Source organism: Zootoca vivipara, chromosome 6, assembly GCF_965207765.1.
Source record: "Zootoca vivipara chromosome 6, rZooViv2.hap1.1, whole genome shotgun sequence".
Taxonomy (NCBI): domain Eukaryota; kingdom Metazoa; phylum Chordata; class Lepidosauria; order Squamata; family Lacertidae; genus Zootoca; species Zootoca vivipara.
In genome coordinates this window covers 194,698-213,948 of record NC_142589.1, presented here as the reverse complement: position 1 = coordinate 213,948, position 19,251 = coordinate 194,698, and the positions used below count along the sequence as shown (strand labels likewise).

At 47.8% G+C, this 19,251-nt stretch overlaps 1 protein-coding gene across 1 annotated transcript in view; it reads right to left on the bottom strand.

The window, feature by feature from the left end:
• Nucleotides 1-19,251, bottom strand: part of FER1L5 (fer-1 like family member 5) — a 79,190-nt gene that overhangs the window by 9,868 nt on the left and 50,071 nt on the right. The window contains exons 30-41 of the mRNA XM_088670978.1: nucleotides 16,201-16,362; nucleotides 13,157-13,255; nucleotides 12,593-12,754; nucleotides 11,038-11,250; nucleotides 7,780-7,839; nucleotides 7,223-7,333; nucleotides 6,078-6,200; nucleotides 5,335-5,490; nucleotides 5,076-5,167; nucleotides 3,852-4,022; nucleotides 3,067-3,215; nucleotides 2,125-2,264 (exon numbers count right to left, since the gene is read on the bottom strand). Of these exons, the coding sequence (XP_088527104.1) occupies nucleotides 2,125-2,264; nucleotides 3,067-3,215; nucleotides 3,852-4,022; nucleotides 5,076-5,167; nucleotides 5,335-5,490; nucleotides 6,078-6,200; nucleotides 7,223-7,333; nucleotides 7,780-7,839; nucleotides 11,038-11,250; nucleotides 12,593-12,754; nucleotides 13,157-13,255; nucleotides 16,201-16,362 (1,638 nt within the window). The remainder of the gene's footprint in view (nucleotides 1-2,124; nucleotides 2,265-3,066; nucleotides 3,216-3,851; nucleotides 4,023-5,075; nucleotides 5,168-5,334; nucleotides 5,491-6,077; nucleotides 6,201-7,222; nucleotides 7,334-7,779; nucleotides 7,840-11,037; nucleotides 11,251-12,592; nucleotides 12,755-13,156; nucleotides 13,256-16,200; nucleotides 16,363-19,251) is intronic.

Here is a 19,251-nt window from a genome sequence, read left to right as displayed (position 1 = left end):
TCTGTCTTGTCAGGATTCAACCTCAATCTGTTAGCCACCATCCAACCTCCAACCGCCTCCAGACACTCACACAGGACCTTCACCGCTTTCACTGGTTCTGATTTGAAAGAGAGGTAGAGCTGGGTATCATCCGCATACTGATGAACACCCAGCCCAAACCCCCTGATGATCTCTCCCAGCGGCTGCATATAGATGTTAAAAAGCATGGGGGAGAGGACAGAACCCTGAGGCACCCCACAAGTGAGCGCCCAGGGGTCTGAACACTCATCCCCCACCACCACTTTCTGAACACGGCCCAGGAGGAAGGAGCGGAACCACTGCATGACAGTGCCCCCAGCTCCCAACCCCTCTAGACGGTCCAGGAGGATGTTATGGTCGATGGTGTCAAAAGCCGCTGAGAAATCCAGCAGAACTAGGAAACAGCTCTCTAGCCCGCTGGTGATCATCAACCAATGTGACCAAGGCAGTTTCAGTCCCATGATGAGGTTTGAATCCTGACTGGAAGGGATCCAAATGGTCCGCATCTACCAGGCGTGCTTGGAGTTGCTCAGCAACCACTTGCTCAATCACCTTGCCCAATAATGGAAGATTTGAGACTGGGCGATAGTTGGCCATATTGGCTGCATCTAAAGATGGTTTTTTAAGAAGCGATTTAATAACCACCTCTTTCAGCGGGTATGGGAAGGCTCCCTCACAGAGAGCAGCATTTACCACCCCGCAAAGCCCATCGCCCAGTCCTTCCCAGCTAGCTTTTATGAGTCAGGATGGGCAAGGATCAAGGAGACAGGTGGTTGGTTCCACTCGTCCAAGCAGCCTGTCCACATCCTTGGAGGTAACATTGGAATTGATCCCACACAACTTGACTAGACAGAACTCTAGCACTCCCCCGCCCCGGCACTGCTCCCAAGGTGGAGTCTACCTCTTCCCGAATCTGAGCGACTTTATCTGCAAAAAAACTTGGCAAAATCATTGCAGGAGATCATGTGGCCCGTGCTGGGCCCCAATGGAGCAGGTGGTTCCGCTAAATTGCGAACCACCTAAAAGAGTATCCTGCTGCTGTTTTCTGCAGATGCAATAGAGGCGGTGAAGAAAGACTTCTTCGCCATCGCTACCACCACTTGGTAGGCTCGACACTGAACTCTAACCTGTGTCCGGTCAGCTTCAGAATGAGTTATCCGCCACCGGCACTCTAGCTGTCTCAGTGATTGTTTCATCACCCTCAGCTCTAGGGAGAACCACGGGGCTGTCCGGGCTCCATGCAATCGGAGAGGGCGCTTCGGAGCCAGACAGTCAATAGCCCTGGTTAACTCCATATTCGAACTGGTCACCAGGGAATCAGCTGAAAGGCCATCAACATGGGATAAAGCATCCCCTACCACTCTCTGGAAACCATTTGGATCCATTAGAGGAAGGGTCGCGGAGAAGTCCAGTTGCACCAGGAAGTGATCTGACCATGGCACTTCTTTAGTTTTGCTTTTATTTAGTGTCAGATCACCAGCATCCATAGAGGTGAACACCAGGTCCAAGGCATGTCCGCGGCTAGGAGTTGGACCAGACTTATTCAGGGACAGCCCCATGGAGGCCATGCTTTCCACGAAGTCCTGAGCGGCCCCTTGTAAGGTTTTGCTGGCATGGATTCGACAGTGGAATTTGCTGCCAAGGAGTGTGGTGGAGTCTCCTTCTTTGGAGGTCTTTAAGCGGAGGCTTGACAGCCATATGTCAAGAATGCTTTGATGGTGTTTCTTGCTTGGCAGGGGGTTGGACTGGATGGCCCTTGTGGTCTCTTCCAACTCTATGATTCTATGATCCTTGGGATTAAGCTCTCTCCTGAGTGGATGGTGCTGCTTGGGCTACGTACCGTAAGTGTCAGCACTTGGAGAATGAGTTTGCTGTAGTTTTATGTAGGATAAATGAACATGGCATCCAAATGTTGGGCAAATGGGCAAATGGTGAAACTTCTCTCTTCCAGCAACCACCAAAAGTGTAGGCTCAGCAGCAGCTAACATGGCATTCTCCAGCAGTTGTCAACTAGAATTCCCATCAGCCCCGACCAGGGATGGTGGGAGCTGCAGTTCGCAACTGGCTACTCCTGGTGCAGTGGGGGAATGGAGGCAGGAAATTTACCTGCTGGATCCCAGGATTGGTAGCGCTGTAGATGCCACGAGTCTCCACGTGTTCAGGCACCAGCCCACAGGTGTGGAGGAGGTGGAGAGCCATGCGCTCTTTTGGAGGCCCCAGGAAGCCATGTGAAGGTAGTTTAGTCTCTGAAAGGGGAATGTCAAGTACAATAGAATCAGCACTTATTCAAAGACCTGCCAAATGTATCACAGGAGCATGAGACTTCCATGCAGGGCAAAGGGGGCCACGATTACAAATAAAATTCTGCACCATGGCAGCCTGTGTTCTGCAATTTATATGCATTGTGCAACATGAGCACATTTGCAGTGATTCTGGGAGAGCATTTTTCCTTGCATTATGCTCTTCCCACAAACCTTTGTGGGGATTTATTGGGTCATGTTTATTATTATTATTATTATTATTATTATTATTAGATTTTATGTTGTAACCACCCCGAGGCCTGTGGGTATATGGCAGTATACAAATAACAACAACAACAACAACAACAACAACAACAACAACAATTTGTTGCTTGGTGAGTGTCAGACAAACCATGGTTAAGGACAGGTGCTGGGTTCACACATAATACCAAGCTATAAATAAAATAAACCCTGGAAAGCCACCAAACAACCATGGCTTCAGATCATGCTTTGTTGGCAAGGTTCACACAAAATGCTAAAGCATTGCTTAACAAACTATAGCTTAATTAATCTTCCTTTAGCATTACATATGCGCCGAACCATTGCTCTCACACCCAGAGAGGACAGGTGAGCAGGAAGCAACAACAAGGAGGAGGAGGAACAGCAAGCCAGAGCTTCAAAGGATTGGCAGTGAGCTTCCTTTTAGCAGGTGCTTAGTGATACCAGTGGCTGGTGCTGACCCCAGGCTCAACCTTCAGAGCAGCTCAACCCTCTCTCTTGCTCTGTGGGAATATTGTGAAGTACTTACCAAAGTCAGACAGCTGATAAATCTTGCTTCGGAAAGTGGCTCTGCTGCCATCTTCACTTATATCAGGCTGAGGAATGTTCTTGGTCCGAGCATAATTCTCCAAGAGCTGGCTTGGAAGAAGCTGGTCTCGCCACTGGGTGGGGCCACCTCTGTGTGGGAAAGGAGGGACCAGGAGGTCAAGTGACATCTGCAGGGGGGGGGGCTGCTTGAGGGATGTAGTTTCTTCTAGACTTTGGACTGCAGAAAAATCTTTATTTCATGGTTTAATGCCCTAAAAAGGGCAATGATTTTTCTGCTCTGTTGGGTAGAAAGATTAGCTAATTGTTCATTTTTATTTCACCTATTTCATTCCTATCTCTGGAAAAATAGAGACTTTAAAGGGAAGGAACTTGCCGAGCTAATATTAATATTGCTTACTAAAATGGTAAGATGAACACATAGTGGAAATATTTCTGGTGTTCCAGAGCAGTTATATTGTGGATGATAGAGAGAAGACAACCGTGATCTAAAAAACGACTGTTTTGTTTATGAAACATTGATATGTAGCTTATGAAATGACTGCTGGCAGTTCATTAGTTAAGCCTAGTGCTCCTGCCCTGCTACTGGACGTGGCAATGACACTGCTTTGGGGGAAGGCATCTCTGTGGGGCTGCCCCCTTGAATTGGCTGCTCCCAGCTGTTGCAGCAAAACCATGGGCTCTGACAATGAGCCCACCTGAAGCAGCTGCCTGCTTGAATCCAAAAGGCACCCACTTAACACCTACAGTATGCTCATTGCTACTTACTCGCAGTAAGACTGCGGAAGGCCACAGTTGGCTCCATAGCGGGACAGGATCCGGTCCTCCAGGTCAATGGTGGTGTCTCCAATTGCATCATCAGGGGAAAACATGTCAAAGTCAAAGAATGAGATCTTCAACTCCTTTTCTGTTGGGATGTTGCACATAATTTCAAACATCCTGTGGCGGTCAAGGAAAAGAGTAGAGGAATAAATAAATACAGTATGTATACCACTACTGCGGCCCACGTTTTGTTAGCCCCAAAATGGAAAATGAGCGAGGTCCCAACTAAAGAAGAATGGCAACTTCAGCTGATGGAATATGTGCTGCTTGCAGACCTAACATATAGAATAAGAGAACAAGAAGAACATACATTTAAAGAAGATTCATAAATATTTATTGAATATATGGGGGGGGAAATGTGTACACTTGAAAACATTGGCAGCATTAAGATAAATTGAACAGTGTAAATAAGTTTTGATAGATGTAATAATGGAATACTGAATGGTTTATGTAAAAGATGTAGGCATTTATTGTATGCAAAATGAACCATTGAAAGAAGAAGAGAAGTCATTTATATTTTAAGGATGTTTAAACAAGTATTAAAAATTGTAAAACAGTATATATATATATAAAGGGACCCCTGACCATTAGGTCCAGTCGTGACCGACTCTGGGGTTGCGCGCTCATCTCGCATTATTGGCCGAGGGAGCCGGCGTATAGCTTCCAGGTCATGTGGCCAGCATGACAAAGCCGCTTCTGGCAAACCAGAGCAGTACATGGAAACGCCGTTTACTTTCCCGCTATAGTGGTTCCTATTTATCTACTTGCATTTTGACGTGCTTTCGAACTGCTAGGTTGGCAGGAGCTGGGACCGAGCAACGGGAGCTCACCCCGTCACAGGGATTCGAACCGCCGACCTTCTGATCAGCAAGCCCTAGGCTCAGTGGTTTAACCCACAGTGCCACCTGGGTCCCATATATATATATATATATATATATATATATATATATATATATGGAGAGGAAACCCTCCCTTCCCCTTCCCACACCTGAATGCTTGTTGTGCTGCTCTGTACATTCCAAGGATAAGTCTTAACAACCCTCTCCTATCCCAGTAGCTTCCTGCCCTGCCCTGTGCTGTACTAGAGGTGGGGGCAGCACCTGCAGGATCAGCGCCAAGAGATTAGCCCTAGCAGGCAGAGGCTCTGAGGGAGAAGTGTGCCAGACCTACCTCCCAAAGACGGGCTCCAGAGTGTTGGGAATATACTCCTCCCTCTCTCCAACCTTTTTCTTCCCTGCCTTGATTTTGATGTAGGGGTCACACTGTAAGGGGACACAGTTCAATGCAGAATTTTAGGAGGACCAGACCCTCAAACGGGATCCAGCCACATCTGCTGTAAAGGAAGCCTCCTATCAAATAACACAGGGAAGCTCAGAGCAGGAAGCAATAACTGCAGGCAAGCAAAAGCAAAACCAGCTGTTGCCATTACCAGACCATTGTTGTCCTTTGGCTCGAGGTTAAAGGCTCGGATGATGTAAATCCGGACCAGACATGTCTCGCAGACGTTGTCGGGAAGTTCCTGGAATTGGCGTGGAGGGGGTGGGACATTCGGATCTTCTGGTAGAGGATAGATCCGGAAAAGCCCCTGCCAGAGGAAGCACCGTTTCATTTAGTTACCAACTCCGCTGCCCCCACGCCAGAAGTAGCTGCCCAATGCTCTGCGTCGATGCTCATTGCTCTGTGCTGCTGTGCCTGTTCCATGCTGAGTGCCCTGCTCTTGGCAAGGGGTGCAAGGTATTGGGAAGCCGAGAGAGCAATGCAGCCCCACCTACACCCCCCACCAGCCGCTACTGCCTGGAAAGGCTTCAAGACAAGAATACACATTTTTGTTGCTCAAAGCTGCCATAATTTCTCCCCTGCTGATTTCCTGCTTCTCATGCAGATGCTATGAGACCAAAGAAGCCTTGCACAAAGAAAACTGGACTCTTGTCCATGAAAGTCTAGGCCACTATAAATTTGTTAGTCTTTAAGGTGCCAAAGACGCTGTGCTGCTTTTGCTGCAACACTGGCTAGTCAGGCTACTCCTTGAGATGAAACCCACATGCAAAACTTGGCATCTCTGCTTCTGAAGCAGCGTGGGAAGTCAGTCTCCCGAAAACAGTCTCCAGGGTGGAATTTCTGTGGATTTTTATAGATGGCTAGAAAGCAGGCCCACTTCGGGCAGGCCCTCACCTTGAATTGACCCCCCACTCTGGGGTCATCATCTTTCAGCAGCCCTCGGTACAGCTGAAAGGTCTGGCAGAAATCCTGCAGGCCATGGAATTCAGGCACTTCTTCCAGTTCACAGTTATACATCTGGGAGAAGGAGACACAGACGTTGGCTTAGCACCTTGGCTGTACACCTGCTCAGTGCTTCAGCCACCTTTCCCCAGGCATTGAGTTAAATTCATTTTCTTACATTAAAGAACATCAGAATGTAAGAGCCTTCTGGGTCAGGTCAATGTCCCGCCTAGTCCAGCGGCCTGTTCTCACAGTGGCCAGCCAGAAGCCAGTGGGAAACCCACCAGCACAAGAGCATCCCACAAGAGCTGTGGCTTCCAGCAACTGGTATTCAGAAAGAAGCCTTCGTGCCTCTGGCTGTAGAGGCAGAACACAGCCATCTCTGCCATCTTTTAAATCCATCCAGGTTGGTGGCCATTGCTGCCTCTTGAATGAATTTCATAGTTTAACTATGCACTGTGTGAAGAAATACATTCGTTTGTCTGTCCTGAATCTTTCAACATCCCTGAGTTCTTATATTACGAGAGAGGGGAAAATACCTTCCTCTATCCACTGTCTCCCCAGCACCCACAATTTTATATACCTCTATCATGTCTCCTCTTACTTGCCTTTTTTCTAAACTAAAAAGACCCAAACGGGCATTTTGTTGCCCTCTTCTTAATATTTTCCAACTCTACAATATCCATTTTGAGTTGAGGCACCTAGAACTGTACATTGTACTCCAAGTGCGGTTGCATCATAGATTTGCATCATGGCATCATATGGGCAGTTTTATTTTCAATTCTTTCCCTAGTGATCCCTATGTACATCATTCACTCTTGTTTACACAGAATGGCAGCATTTGCCATTTTGCTGCCCATTCATTCAGTTTGAAGAGATCCTTTTGGAGCTCTTCACAATCCTTTTCGTTTTAATAACCCCAAACAATTTAGTATCATCAGCAAACCTGGCTGCCTCACTGCTCATCCCTTACCCTAGATCCCTGCATTATCAGGCTCTACAAGCATGAGTTTGGGGACAGATGTTAGTTGAGGAAACCTGCTGTTCTGCCTTGCATTCAGCTTGGGCTGCTACCCCTCCCCCCACAACACAGGCACCTTCAAACTATCAAAGCCCTTCTCCAAGTAATGTCCACTCTTTGACAGATCTCCCATAGTCACGTAGTACTTGCTCCACCAGTCCACCTCCTCTTCCTCTTCGTCCATCTCCTAAATGGGGAGAAGGAAATTCAGTTCACCTCCACATCACATGCTTTCAGAGCAAAACAACATTCGTTCAGATCCAAACTTGACTTGTGGGATCTGATCTGTAGAATATGTTCAGATTATAGGAGGCAGCACAATAGCCCAAACATTTTGTGATGGCTCCCTCAGCTACTGTTTCTAGAAGGCTACACAGGTTGTGATTTTACTAAAATTGGGAGAAGTCAGGGGCGTGGGGCTTGTGGGTTTTATGAAGGATCCTTCTACCTCCCCCCCCCAATCTGAGTAGTCATCAGTCTTTGTTTTGATGACAGAAGTGCCACATCACAAGTTACCCCCCTCCCTAATCAACAATAAATCAAGCAGGGGAATGGCTTGGGAGCCTCTGGATCTGTACGGATGCAGCATCTGCCATCAAGACGACTCTTAGCCTTGATGGCATCATGACTTACCTTCTCTTCTTTCTTAAAGGGCCTTTTCCAGAACCAGGCCTTGTAGGCTTTGCCCAGTCCCTGCAAGAAGCAGCAGAATAACTCTCACAAGCCCAACAGCCATCCAACTTTGTTCCTCCTTCCAGGGAACCCCATAGTTTCTCATACCTTGATGTGGAAGGACAACCCAGCTTCCCTAGGAGACTGGGCTTTTTGGGCTACCACTTCCTACATGGCAGCATCTGTGCCATAGGCTGTGGCCTGAAAAGTGACTAAACCTATGGAAGTGAAATGCAAAACAAAAAGACAGAAGCCTTAAAAAGAGAGAAAAAGGGAAAGGAAGGCAAGGAATAAGAAAAACAGGAAGTTTGGGGGTTTGCAGGCCACCTCTCCCTGTCCCCAAACATCTGCTGCCTGAGGTGGGTGTCTCACTCTGTCTAATGGTAGGTCCAGCCCTGAATGAAGATGACCTGAGCTTCTTCCCTGGATAAGGCTTTCCCTTCTGCTAGCAATCCACTGTAGAGGCTGCATGTGTGGTGTGTTTGGGGGAATAACTCATAGTTGACGCGAGGTTATGCAGAGGCCCAAGAAGCCCAGCCAGCACCCCATGTGTGTGAACATGCTTGCAAAAATCATGCAAACAAGAATACTTTAAGAATCTCAGAGATACAGAAATACATTGATATAGAACATGGGACGTTAGGGCTCACCCAGACTTAGTTTCCGCCCCACACTTTCTAGGCACAAGTTTGTGCTTTAATAAATTGCAGTAACCAAGCACTTTTTTTGGCCCACTGCTTTCCCCAGGAAAATCTGCTCTTTAACACTAATTGGAACAAACAGCATATTTTTTTTGCCCAACAAACTACACTTGGGCAAAATAAAAATAAAAATTGAAAGGCACAAATACAGGATGGGTGACACCTGGCTTGAGAGCAGTACATGTGAAAAGGATCTAGGAGTCTTGGTAGACCACAAACTTGACATGAGTCAACAGTGTGATGCAGCAGCTAAAAAAGCCAATGCAATTCTGGGCTGCATCAATAGGAGTATAGCATCTAGATCAAGGGAAGTAATAGTACCACTGTATTCCGATCTGGTCAGACCTCACCTGGAGTACTGTGTCCAGTTCTGGGCACCACAGTTCAAGAAGGATACTGACAAGCTGGAACGTGTCCAGAGGAGGGCAACCAAAATGGTCAAAGGCCTGGAAACAATGCCTTATGAGGAATGGCTTAGGGAGCTGGGCATGTTTAGCCTGGAGAAGAGAAGGTTAAGGGGTGATATGATAGCCATGTTCATATATATTAAAGGTAAAGGGACCCCTGACCATTAGGTCCAGTCGTGACCGACTCTGGGGTTGCGCGCTCATCTCGCATTATCGGCCGAGGGAGCCGGCGTATAGCTTCCAGGTCATGTGGCCAGCATGACAAAGCCGCTTCTGACAAACCAGAGGGAGAAAGGTTGTTTACTGCTGCTCCAGAGAAGTGGACCGAGCAATGGAGTCAAGCTACAAGAAAGAAGATTCCACCTCAACATTAGGAAGAATTTCCTGACAGTAAGAGCTGTTTGACAGTGGAATTTGCTGCCAAGGAGTGTGGTGGAGTCTCCTTCTTTGGAGGTCTTTAAGCAGAGGCTTGACAGGCATCTGTCAAGAATGCTTTGATGGTGTTTCCTGGTTGGTAGGGGGTTGGACTGGATGACCCTTGTGGTCTCTTCCAACTCTATGATTCTATGGATGGCTGCTTGCTTCAATTCAGCAGTAAAGAGCATGTTTCTGAGGGGAAAGCACTGGGGCAACAAACAAACAAACAAATGCAAAGCTGTGCCTAGAAACATGGTTCAACAGGAAGTATCAATGAGCCCTTAGAAAGCCACCACCGTAGGAGGAGACCAGGGCTCTTAAAGGTTCATTCTTTCCATCGGCCTGTGAGAGCCTGATAACTGTAGACCTTCTTCAAGGAAGGAAGGAAGGAACTGAACCAAATAGTGGCAAGACAATGAGATGCAGCAACACTTACCTTCTTTCTCTTTGTCTTGGCAATGGCTGTTTGGGGAAAGGAAAATTGAGAAGACGTGGCATTAATAATAGGAAGCTTTGAAAGGTTTGACAGTGGAAACAAGCAGGAACAAAATCCGCCACCTTCCTTGCAAATGCTTTTTGGAGATGGAGAGCCATTAGTTTAGTATAGCTTGGTCATCCTTTGGAAAGCTCTGAGAGGCTTGCATGAGGCTCCCTGGTTTTCTCAGGCAGGGATCAACCTGAGTCACACTCCCTTATTTGCAGGGGTTCAGATGTTGCTGAACTGAAACGCCCATCATCCCTGGCCATTGTCCCTGCTTGTTCAGTAGTTCAGCAACCATCTGGAGGGCTACCGGTTCCTCACACCTGTGTTACAGCAACAACAGGTGTTCCCAGACTATGCAGCTGGCATGCAAGGTCAGGTAACCAACAACACGGATGTGGAAGCAACCCAGAAGGCACTTCCCAGGAGTGACTTGCGCAGCGGTGCAGCAGGAATAGCCTCCTGGAAGTGGCATCGCTGCCGCTTACTGGGAAGGACAAGGTGGCACAGGGACAATGGCAGAGCCAGTTCAGTGCTTTGCCACAACCAAACCTCGCTAAGCGCCAGTGGCACTGCTGCTATGGGTTATTGCTGTGGCTCTGCTCCACTGAGCAAAGCCCTCCTGTTCCCCAGAACTGACAAAGAGATACACGAGGCTATCCTCTTTCTGTCCTTGCAGAGAGAGTGTGTGGCTGGCATGGAGACCTATATTCCCTGTGCTGCAACTAAAAGCAACTGGTGGAAGGAGGAGGAGAAGTTTGCAGGGAGAAAGTGACAGGTGGGAAAGGGTTAAGCACACCCTGCGGCTGCTCTGCAGCCTCTTCCCCCAATTGCCACTTTGCAGCTGTTTGGAGACAACTGGGGTGTCCAAGGCCATGTTTGCAGCCAGGAATATAGCTCTGTTCAGCCCTAAGAATAAGCTCTTGCAATGGAACTCAGGTTGTTAGTTTGTTAATGTGGCTAATATTGTGGATTATGAGTGCTGTAGTGCTTTGTGAATCTTATAACATTACCTTTGTTGTGGCTGTGCTGTTTAGCTTATTTTTTTTAGTTGTTTAGTTAATAGTGTTTTGTAGAAGGTGCTTGTTTTACTGATTATTTGTTAATTATTCTATAATTGTGGTGTTCTATCATGTTATTGTCATTTATTGTTTGTGAGCCACTTTGTGACTCGTGTGAGTGAAAAACAGCATAGAAAATGGAATGATCTCACTCCTGGCCAGGTAAAGGTATTATAAGGTATTGTAAGGTGGAGCCTACCTCTGACAGGGAGATTATGGGCCTTCCTTTCTGCCCAGGGGTCACAGTAGTACTGGCTCATGGATCTCACAGTCGCTTGGCCCACCACAGGCTTAAATCCAAACTCTCTGTGGTCTATCACCTTCAGTTCGATAGGAAGCGCATAATCTTCATCCACAGGCAGGTACTAAGGGAGGTCAGGAGGGGCTGCATGAGGTTTTCCCAGGAAAGGATCGGCTGGGGGATCCATTTGAGGGATGATGAGACAAAGGCAGCTGTGCACATATTGTCATGCTGTCCAAGTGAGGAGATTACACCTCTAAGGTTTCACTATAGCTAGTAACTAAAAAGATGCTCATTTAAATGAGCATGCCTGGCCTAAAGATGCTCTTGACGACACAGCTACCAGTTTGGCTAGGCCCAAGACATTTTGGCACCTGAGGCAAACCACAAAATGGCGTCCCCTCTCCTCCCATGAGGGAAGAAAGGGTGAGAGAAGATCTAAATCTAGAACAAGGGTGAGAGGAGACCAGCAGTGCCTCCTGATCACTAAGATCAGGACCGTCTTAAGCCCATCCAGCGCCCTGGCGCTGGGTCCCTCCAGTGCCCCCCTCCAGAGCCTCTCCAAGGGCCCGGGAGTGCCAAGCGGACTGCGGCAGCAGCGGGAGGCCACCTCCGAGGACTCCGCGCTGCGCCTCCTTCTCGTTTCCCCAGCGCTAGGTTCCACTCAGTCAAGCTTCGCCACCAGCGTGCGCACTGTGGGACCAGCAAGAGCTGCTTGGGCGCTGTGTGCGCGCTGGTGGCGAAGCTCGACTGAGCAGAATCCAGCGCTGGGGAAACGAGAAGGAGGCGCAGCGTGGAGTCCTCGGAGAAGGAGAGAGACGCGGCGCAGCCTCTGAGCTCGTGGAGCGCAGTCCTGGTCAGATCGCCGGAACCCTGCGCTCACTTGGTGTCCTTCCAGTGCCCTCCAGCGCCCGGCGCCGTGGTTCTCCATGCCACTAGCTTCTATGGCTAGGACGGGCCTGACTAAGATCCCCATATGGGGCAGCTGAATATTCCTGCATTGCAGGGGGCTTGACTAGATGATCCTATGGGTCCCTTCCAACTCTACAATTCTATAAGGTTCTAAGAAGCTGCTGTAGAGGTGGCATGGGGGGCTTGCTGAGGAGGCAGCAGATCCAGCCTCCAATGAGCACGCTGCAACTGTTGGTAGCACCGTGGTGGCGGCAACAGCAGTGGGCACTGCATTCCTTGGAGGCCAGATTTGCTGTCCCCGTGAATCCTGCTGCTTGAGGCAGTCGCCCCACCTTGCCTCATGGGTGGGCCAGCCCTGGGTAGAGGCTGGAGGGAAAGTATAGCTAGTAAAGGAGACAAGAGGGAAAAGGTCACAGTGAAAATGTGGATTGCAAAATCTGATTAGCAAACTCTAAAATGGTGGTGATGATGATTGGAGGAGAGGTTAGTTTCATCTCGAGCCTTACGATTCGCCCTTGAAAGCTGTCTCTATCATATGCTAGGGGCCCACTCACCACTTTCATGAGATAGATATTGATGGGGAAATTGGGGTACTCTTGGAGATTCCTGATGACTGGTGTCTGAAGAGTTTCTCCTCCACACTCTATGATGAGACTTGGATTGCTGATGGCCAGCAGATTGTAGGTCGTCATGTCCCGCAGGCCCCATGCCAGGATCTGTGGGAAGATCATGATCAATGTTTTATAAAAGCAACAGCTCAGCAGAAAGTGGGGCAGACAGGTGGGCGGACTCTGGCAGGAGAAGCCTCTTCATCCACTGTAGCACTGAGTTCACCCCCACAGGGCCTGAGGCTCTCCTTTCTGGATTTGCTGCAGGGTTTTACTTCCCCCGAACCTTTGAAGAATCAAATTATAATTGTGGCGTTTACAGCCCCCATGTGCAATCTTTTTAATTCTTGATGTTTTATTATCCCCCCCAATGCATGCTGTAAGCCACCCAGAGTGGCTAGGGAAACCCAGCCAGATGGGCAGGATAATGATAATGATAATGATAATGATAATGATAATGATAATAATGATAATGATAATAATAATATCATATTGTGGCTTTACACTCACCTCAATGGCCATCAGCCTTAAGATGGGCCGGATTCCTTTAGGGATCATGTATGTCCCATCCTTCCATGGAGGCGGTGGAAGCTTTCCTAAGGATCCATCCTGTGGAGAGAAGATGAGGAGCTCTGCTGAATAGAGATCTGCTTTTCCTTTTTCAGCCAGCGATGAATGACATTTTCTCCTCAGTCTTTAGCTGGAGGATAACTCTTGGTTTTACGAGCCCCTGAGAGCAAATCTGGAGAGCAGAAATCTAGAGAGTAGAGTGTAGTAGATGAATTTATTTTGCCCTGCTTAGAAGTGCTGGAGCTTTGAAACGATTGGTTGCAAAAGGCTTTTGAAATGATGCTGGGGACGCTCCTTCGAACCTCCCAGATGCTTTGAATTGCAACTCCCATCGTCCCCAGGGAATGTGGATGTGATGAGTAGAACTGATGGGAGCTGTAGTCCAAAATATCTGGAGGGCACCAGGGATAGTAAAGCCTGCTCTAGAGCCTTTGGGAAACTCAAAGAAATCTGTTGCTTGCGTCTGTATGACTTTTTTATTCAGTCTTTTAAAGGAGTTGTAGCTTAAGTTGGCCGAAGAATTAATGCTTTTGAATTATGGTGCTGGAGGAGACTCTTGAGAGTCCCATGGACTGCAAGAAGATCAAACCTATCCATTCTTAAGGAAATCAGCCCTGAGTGCTCACTGGAAGGACAGATCCTGAAGCTGAGGCTCCAGTACTTTGGCCACCTCATGAGAAGAGAAGACTCCCTGGAAAAGACCCTGAGGTTGGGAAAGATTGAGGGCACAAGGAGAAGGGGATGACAGAGGACGAGATGGTTGGACAGTGTTCTTGAAGCTACGAACATGAGTTTGACCAAACTGCAGGAGGCAGTGCAAGACAGGAGTGTCTGGTGTGCTATGGTCCATGGGGTCACGAAGAATCGGACACGACTAAACAACTACCGTAAACAACAACACCAAGCTTAAGTTGGGTTTATTCTGGTGTACCTAAATGTCAGGAGTGAGCCAGCAGTAAATCACACCGTTCAAGCTGGAGTGAATTTTCTATTAGCAAGAACATGATCTGCACAGATCTGGAGGAGTGTCAGGCCCAATGAGCAAAGCAGCTTGCCTCATGGATCAGGCACGCCTGGAAGAAGCGGACCATTTGGATCCCTTCCAGTCAGGATTCAGGCCTCATCATGGGACTGAAACTGCCTTGGTCGCACTGGTCGATGATCTCCGGCGGGCTAGGGACAAAGGTAACAGCTGTTTCCTTGTTCTGCTGGATCTCTCAGCGGCTTTTGACACCATCGACCATAACATCCTTCTGGATCGTCTAGAGGGTTTGGGAGCTGGGGGCACTGTCATGCAGTGGTTCCGCTCCTTCCTCCTGGGCCGTGTTCAGAAAGTGGTGGTGGGGGATGAGTGTTCAGACCCCTGGGCTCTCACTTGTGGGGTGCCTCAGGGTTCTGTCCTCTCCCCCATGCTTTTTAACATCTATATGCAGCCGCTGGGAGAGATCATCAGGGGGTTTGGGCTGGGTGTCCATCAGTATGCTGATGATACCCAGCTCTACCTCTCTTTTAAATCAGAACCAGTGAAGGCGGTGAAGGTCCTGTGTGAGTGCTTGGAGGCGGTTGGAGGATGGATGGCGGCTAACAGATTGAGATTGAATCCTGACAAGACAGAAGTACTGTTTGTGGGGGACAGGAGGCGGGCGGGTGTGGAGGACTCCCTGGTCCTGAATGGGGTAACTGTGCCCCTGAAAGACCAGGTGCGCAGCCTGGGAGTCATCTTAGACGCACAGCTGTCCATGGAGGCACACGTCAACTCTGTGTCCAAGACAGCTGTTTATCAGCTCCATCTGGTACGCAGGCTGAGTCCCTACCTGCCCACTGACTGTCTCTCCAGAGTGGTGCATGCTCTAGTTATCTCTCGCTTGGACTACTGCAATGCGCTCTACGTGGGGCTACCTTTGAAGGTGACCCGGAAACTACAACTAATCCAGAATGCGGCAGCTAGACTGGTGACTGGGAGCGGCCGCCGAGACCACATAACACCGGTCTTGAAAGACCTACATTGGCTCCCAGTACGTTTCCGAGCACAATTCAAAGTGTTGGTGTTGACCTTTAAAGCCCTAAACGGCCTCGGTCCGGTATACCTGAAGGAGCGTCTCCACCCCCATCGTTCTGCCCGGACACTGAGGTCCAGCTCCGAGGGCCTTCTGGCGGTTCCCTCACTACGAGAAGCCAAGTTACAGGGAACCAGGCAGAGGGCCTTCTCGGTAGTGGCACCCACCCTGTGGAATGCCCTCCCACTAGAGGTCAAAGAGAACAACAATTACCAGACCTTTAGAAGGCATCTCAAGGCAGCCCTGTTTAGGGAAGCTTTTAATGTTTGATGTATTTCTGTATTTTAATGTTTGATGGATCTCTGTATTTTAGAATTTCTGTTTTGTTGGAAGCCGCCCAGAGTGGCTGGGGGAACCCAGCCAGATGGGCGGGGTATAAATAATAAATTATTATTATTATTATTATTATCAGTTGCCAAGACTGAAAGTCTCTGCCTCACCACAGCCTCCACTCCAGGAGTTCCCTCCTCTCCAGGACTTTTCTCAAGCAATTGGAGACTGTGTCTGCATAAAGTCAACCTCTCCTCTACCCTTTTCATGCTTCTTGTGTTCCTGGGAGACCACAGGAGAGGGGAGCTTGTTGGAGCAGGAAGGGGGGGACGGACACCTGTCACTTTGCACCCGCCTGACTCATCTCTGCCTCTTGGCCTCCCTCATCCCACTTTCCTGCTTCAGCTTATGACTCTGATTCTGGACTCTGCCACAGACTCTCCTAGCTCACTAGCTCTGTTACCTCTCCAGCTTCTGACACCTCTTTCCAGTCTTCTCCCACTTCTCCCAGTGACCACTCACTGTTGTCCCACCACCACTGCCCAGATTCTGTGCCTTCTGCCCTTGGGAGTTCTCCTGCTAGTTCCACCGTTCCTCTGCGTCCCACCAGTCCATGATACTAACGCACCTGGCATAAGGCATAATTTAATTTGTTACCTTCTTGTCCAACAAAAGCTCAAAAGCAGCCAGGAGCTGACCGGAATCCTCCTGATCTTTGATGATTGTATACTTCTTGAGGCGGGGTTGTCTTCGTGAGCTGAGATCCAGGTGCACACTTGGGGTGCACAAGCTCCTTCCCATGAAATAATTGGAGTGGCCCTGAAAGAGACACAGAACACGGGGTGAAGGTTTTCCAGGCTAGCTAGGAGAAGTGGTTAAAAGCCAATAGTGGGTTTGGCTGCCTATATGTGGGCAACAGTGTAGGGTCAGAAAGCAAACAGACAGGAAATGTTGGAGATGCTGAAGACTGTACTTGGTGTTATAATCTAGTTGTTCCCTTATGTGGAAATTACAGTCCAAAGCAGCTGGAGGGCACCAAGATGGGGAAGGCCAAGTTTAAAACAGACTAGGGATGGGCGAATCCATCAATTTCAGTTTCTCTCTTTTCTGATCTTACACTCAGTTCTCTCCATTTCCACATCAGTTTGTGATTTCCCCCCCAAAAAAATTCTCATGAAAATTCACATGTGTCTCAGTGCAAATTTCTCCTAACTGTATACATTTTTGCCTAACACTCACATTTCTGCAAAACAGTGTTCCCTAATATAATGCATTTTTCTATGTTATTTTCACACATATTTTTATGAACACTTTACTCAAACATATGCATTTTTGTACATGTTACATGGATGGAGAACAACATTGCAAAATTCAAAGAAGTGTGAATTCTGAAGGGGGTGTATGTTTTGGTTTGTGTATTGTTGAGAAGTGTGAATTAGGTAGATTTGCCTTTAAATGTGAACCAAATCAAATTTATTTATTTTATTTTTTTTAAATAATTTTTATTAATTTTTAGAAAAAGAAAACACATACAAAGTATACAACATAAACTCTGTCCCTTCATTTTCCCTCCACCCACAAGCCCACCTCTGCCACCAGTGAGCCCCATGGGTATTGGGGAACAAAGGGGTCCATTTTAAGCTGGGTTTGACCTCCCCCCTCCTTCCTCCCCCCTCATCCCCCCCCTGCCACTGAGAGGACAAAGGCAGAGGATCTCTGGGGATTGGCTTATCCCCCAGCTATTTCTTCACTGTACTGGAAAAAAGAAAAACAAGGAAAAAAGGAAAAAAAAAAGCAAAAATATAAAAAGGGGAAAAAAAGGAAAGAAAAAAAAAGGAAAAAGGAAAAATATTAATGGCTTCCACGACTCTCCTCCTCCTGGATTTCCCAACCTCTTTACATAGTTATGGCGGGTTTTCTAATCCAATTCAGAATCTTATTCTTATAATATTAACACAATCCTCCTCCTTCTTCATGCTGTCCCCCTCTGAGCCCCCCCCTGCCACTGGGGTAGCCCGAGGAGTCCAGCAGTCAAAAGGTTCCATTTTTGTGTCTGGGTTTCCCTCCACCCTTCCCTCTCCCCTCAAGGCACCCCCTGCCACTGGGTACCAAGAGTAAGGAGGGGGAGACAGGCAGTTTTCCACCCAAACACCTCCTGATCACCAAAATTATTCAAAAACAAACTCTAAGCATATTTCCTCAGCCATTCTTTTTACACCCTCCAGAAAGCTCTTAACCTTAAACTATAAAAATCTCTTCCCCCCCCCCAATGTCCCTCCTCCCAATTGGATCAGCATATCCTTTAACAGGCCAAGATTCCGACACCGTTGTTCATAAACCAAAAAAAAGTACCTTAAACTAAAATTTTTTCCCCACACCAATTCTTTCCCACATCCACTTCCAGACCTCTGCTCCTCCCTCTTTCTGCCTTTCCCTCCCTTCACTAACACCATTCAACATTTCAGTCTCTCCAGGATTTTCACTTCCATCAATCTTCTCTTCACTTTGCTTCTCCTTGTCGGCCTCATCTCTTTGTTCTGATCTTTGTTTTTCATCATCCAACACATATTTTTTATAGTCTGAATCAGTCTCCAAATTGTCCTCAAATTGTTGCTCCTCACACACAATCTCATAATCAAGATTGTCCTCTAAATCTTGCTCTTGCACCTCATTCTCCTTTTCTGTTGGATTGAAGCGTTGCCTTTCCTTGTAGATATCTTCCCATGTTTGTAGATAACCCAGCACAGCCTCCTGGAAAGCTCGAGAGAATTTTGTTTTCATAGTTCACTTGACCACAGGCAGACCAGAGATAAGGGCAGAAGTGTACTGGAAAATTCCTCTCTACCACGTTGTCGGCTCCATCTTGGCTGTTCTTATCCTTTGTCTTTAACCTCATCAGATTTCAAATTTACAGTCCACTTAAATCCTTTTAAAACCCTTTGAATCAATTTCCAATTCACAGGAATAAAATCGTCTTTCTTAGTCCTTTAATAATTTGACAGCTTTTGACAGCTGTCAAAGCGTCCTCCCCCTTGTTGCTGCTGAACCTCAAGGGGCAACGACACTGGGGGCTGGGGAGGTTTGGAAAAGTCTTTCTTTCTCTCGGGTCCGCAATCTTGAAAGAAGTTTTCCCTTTTCGGCTTAGGAATATTTAATGCGCCTCCCGATTGTCCATTTGAAAGAGATCGGCTTCCGTTACTTTAGAATCTCTTCCTATCTTCAAATTTAAAATTTTTAAGATCCGAATGGAGATTTGACTTACTTTGAAGAAGTCTTTTATTTCCTTGGAAGAATCCGCCGCTTGCAGGCTGAGGACTCGGAGCTTCACTTCAAGGAGGTAAGATGAAACCCAAAAATGGCTCCCGCGACTCCACTCCGCTGGCTCTCGATTGCTCTACTGAGCTCTCAGGCAGCAGAGGATTCGCGTCCGGAGCAAACAGCTGGGCACTATGTCACCGGGACTCTCTACCCGGTGTTTTTTCGGGGAGTCCACTCGCTCTGCGGACTCCCCCCCCCTCCACGAAGCCAGGGACTTCGGAGCACGAAGTCCCTGCATCCAACTTCACCAGCGCGACGAATCGGAAGCCCAAATTTATTCTCCATCCTTACCAGAGAGCAATCTCCATTTTGAACTGGACTTATAGATATTTGTAACATTTAAGGATTATTGCTTGCCTGATTTTCAGCAGTATATCTCTTGAATTCTGG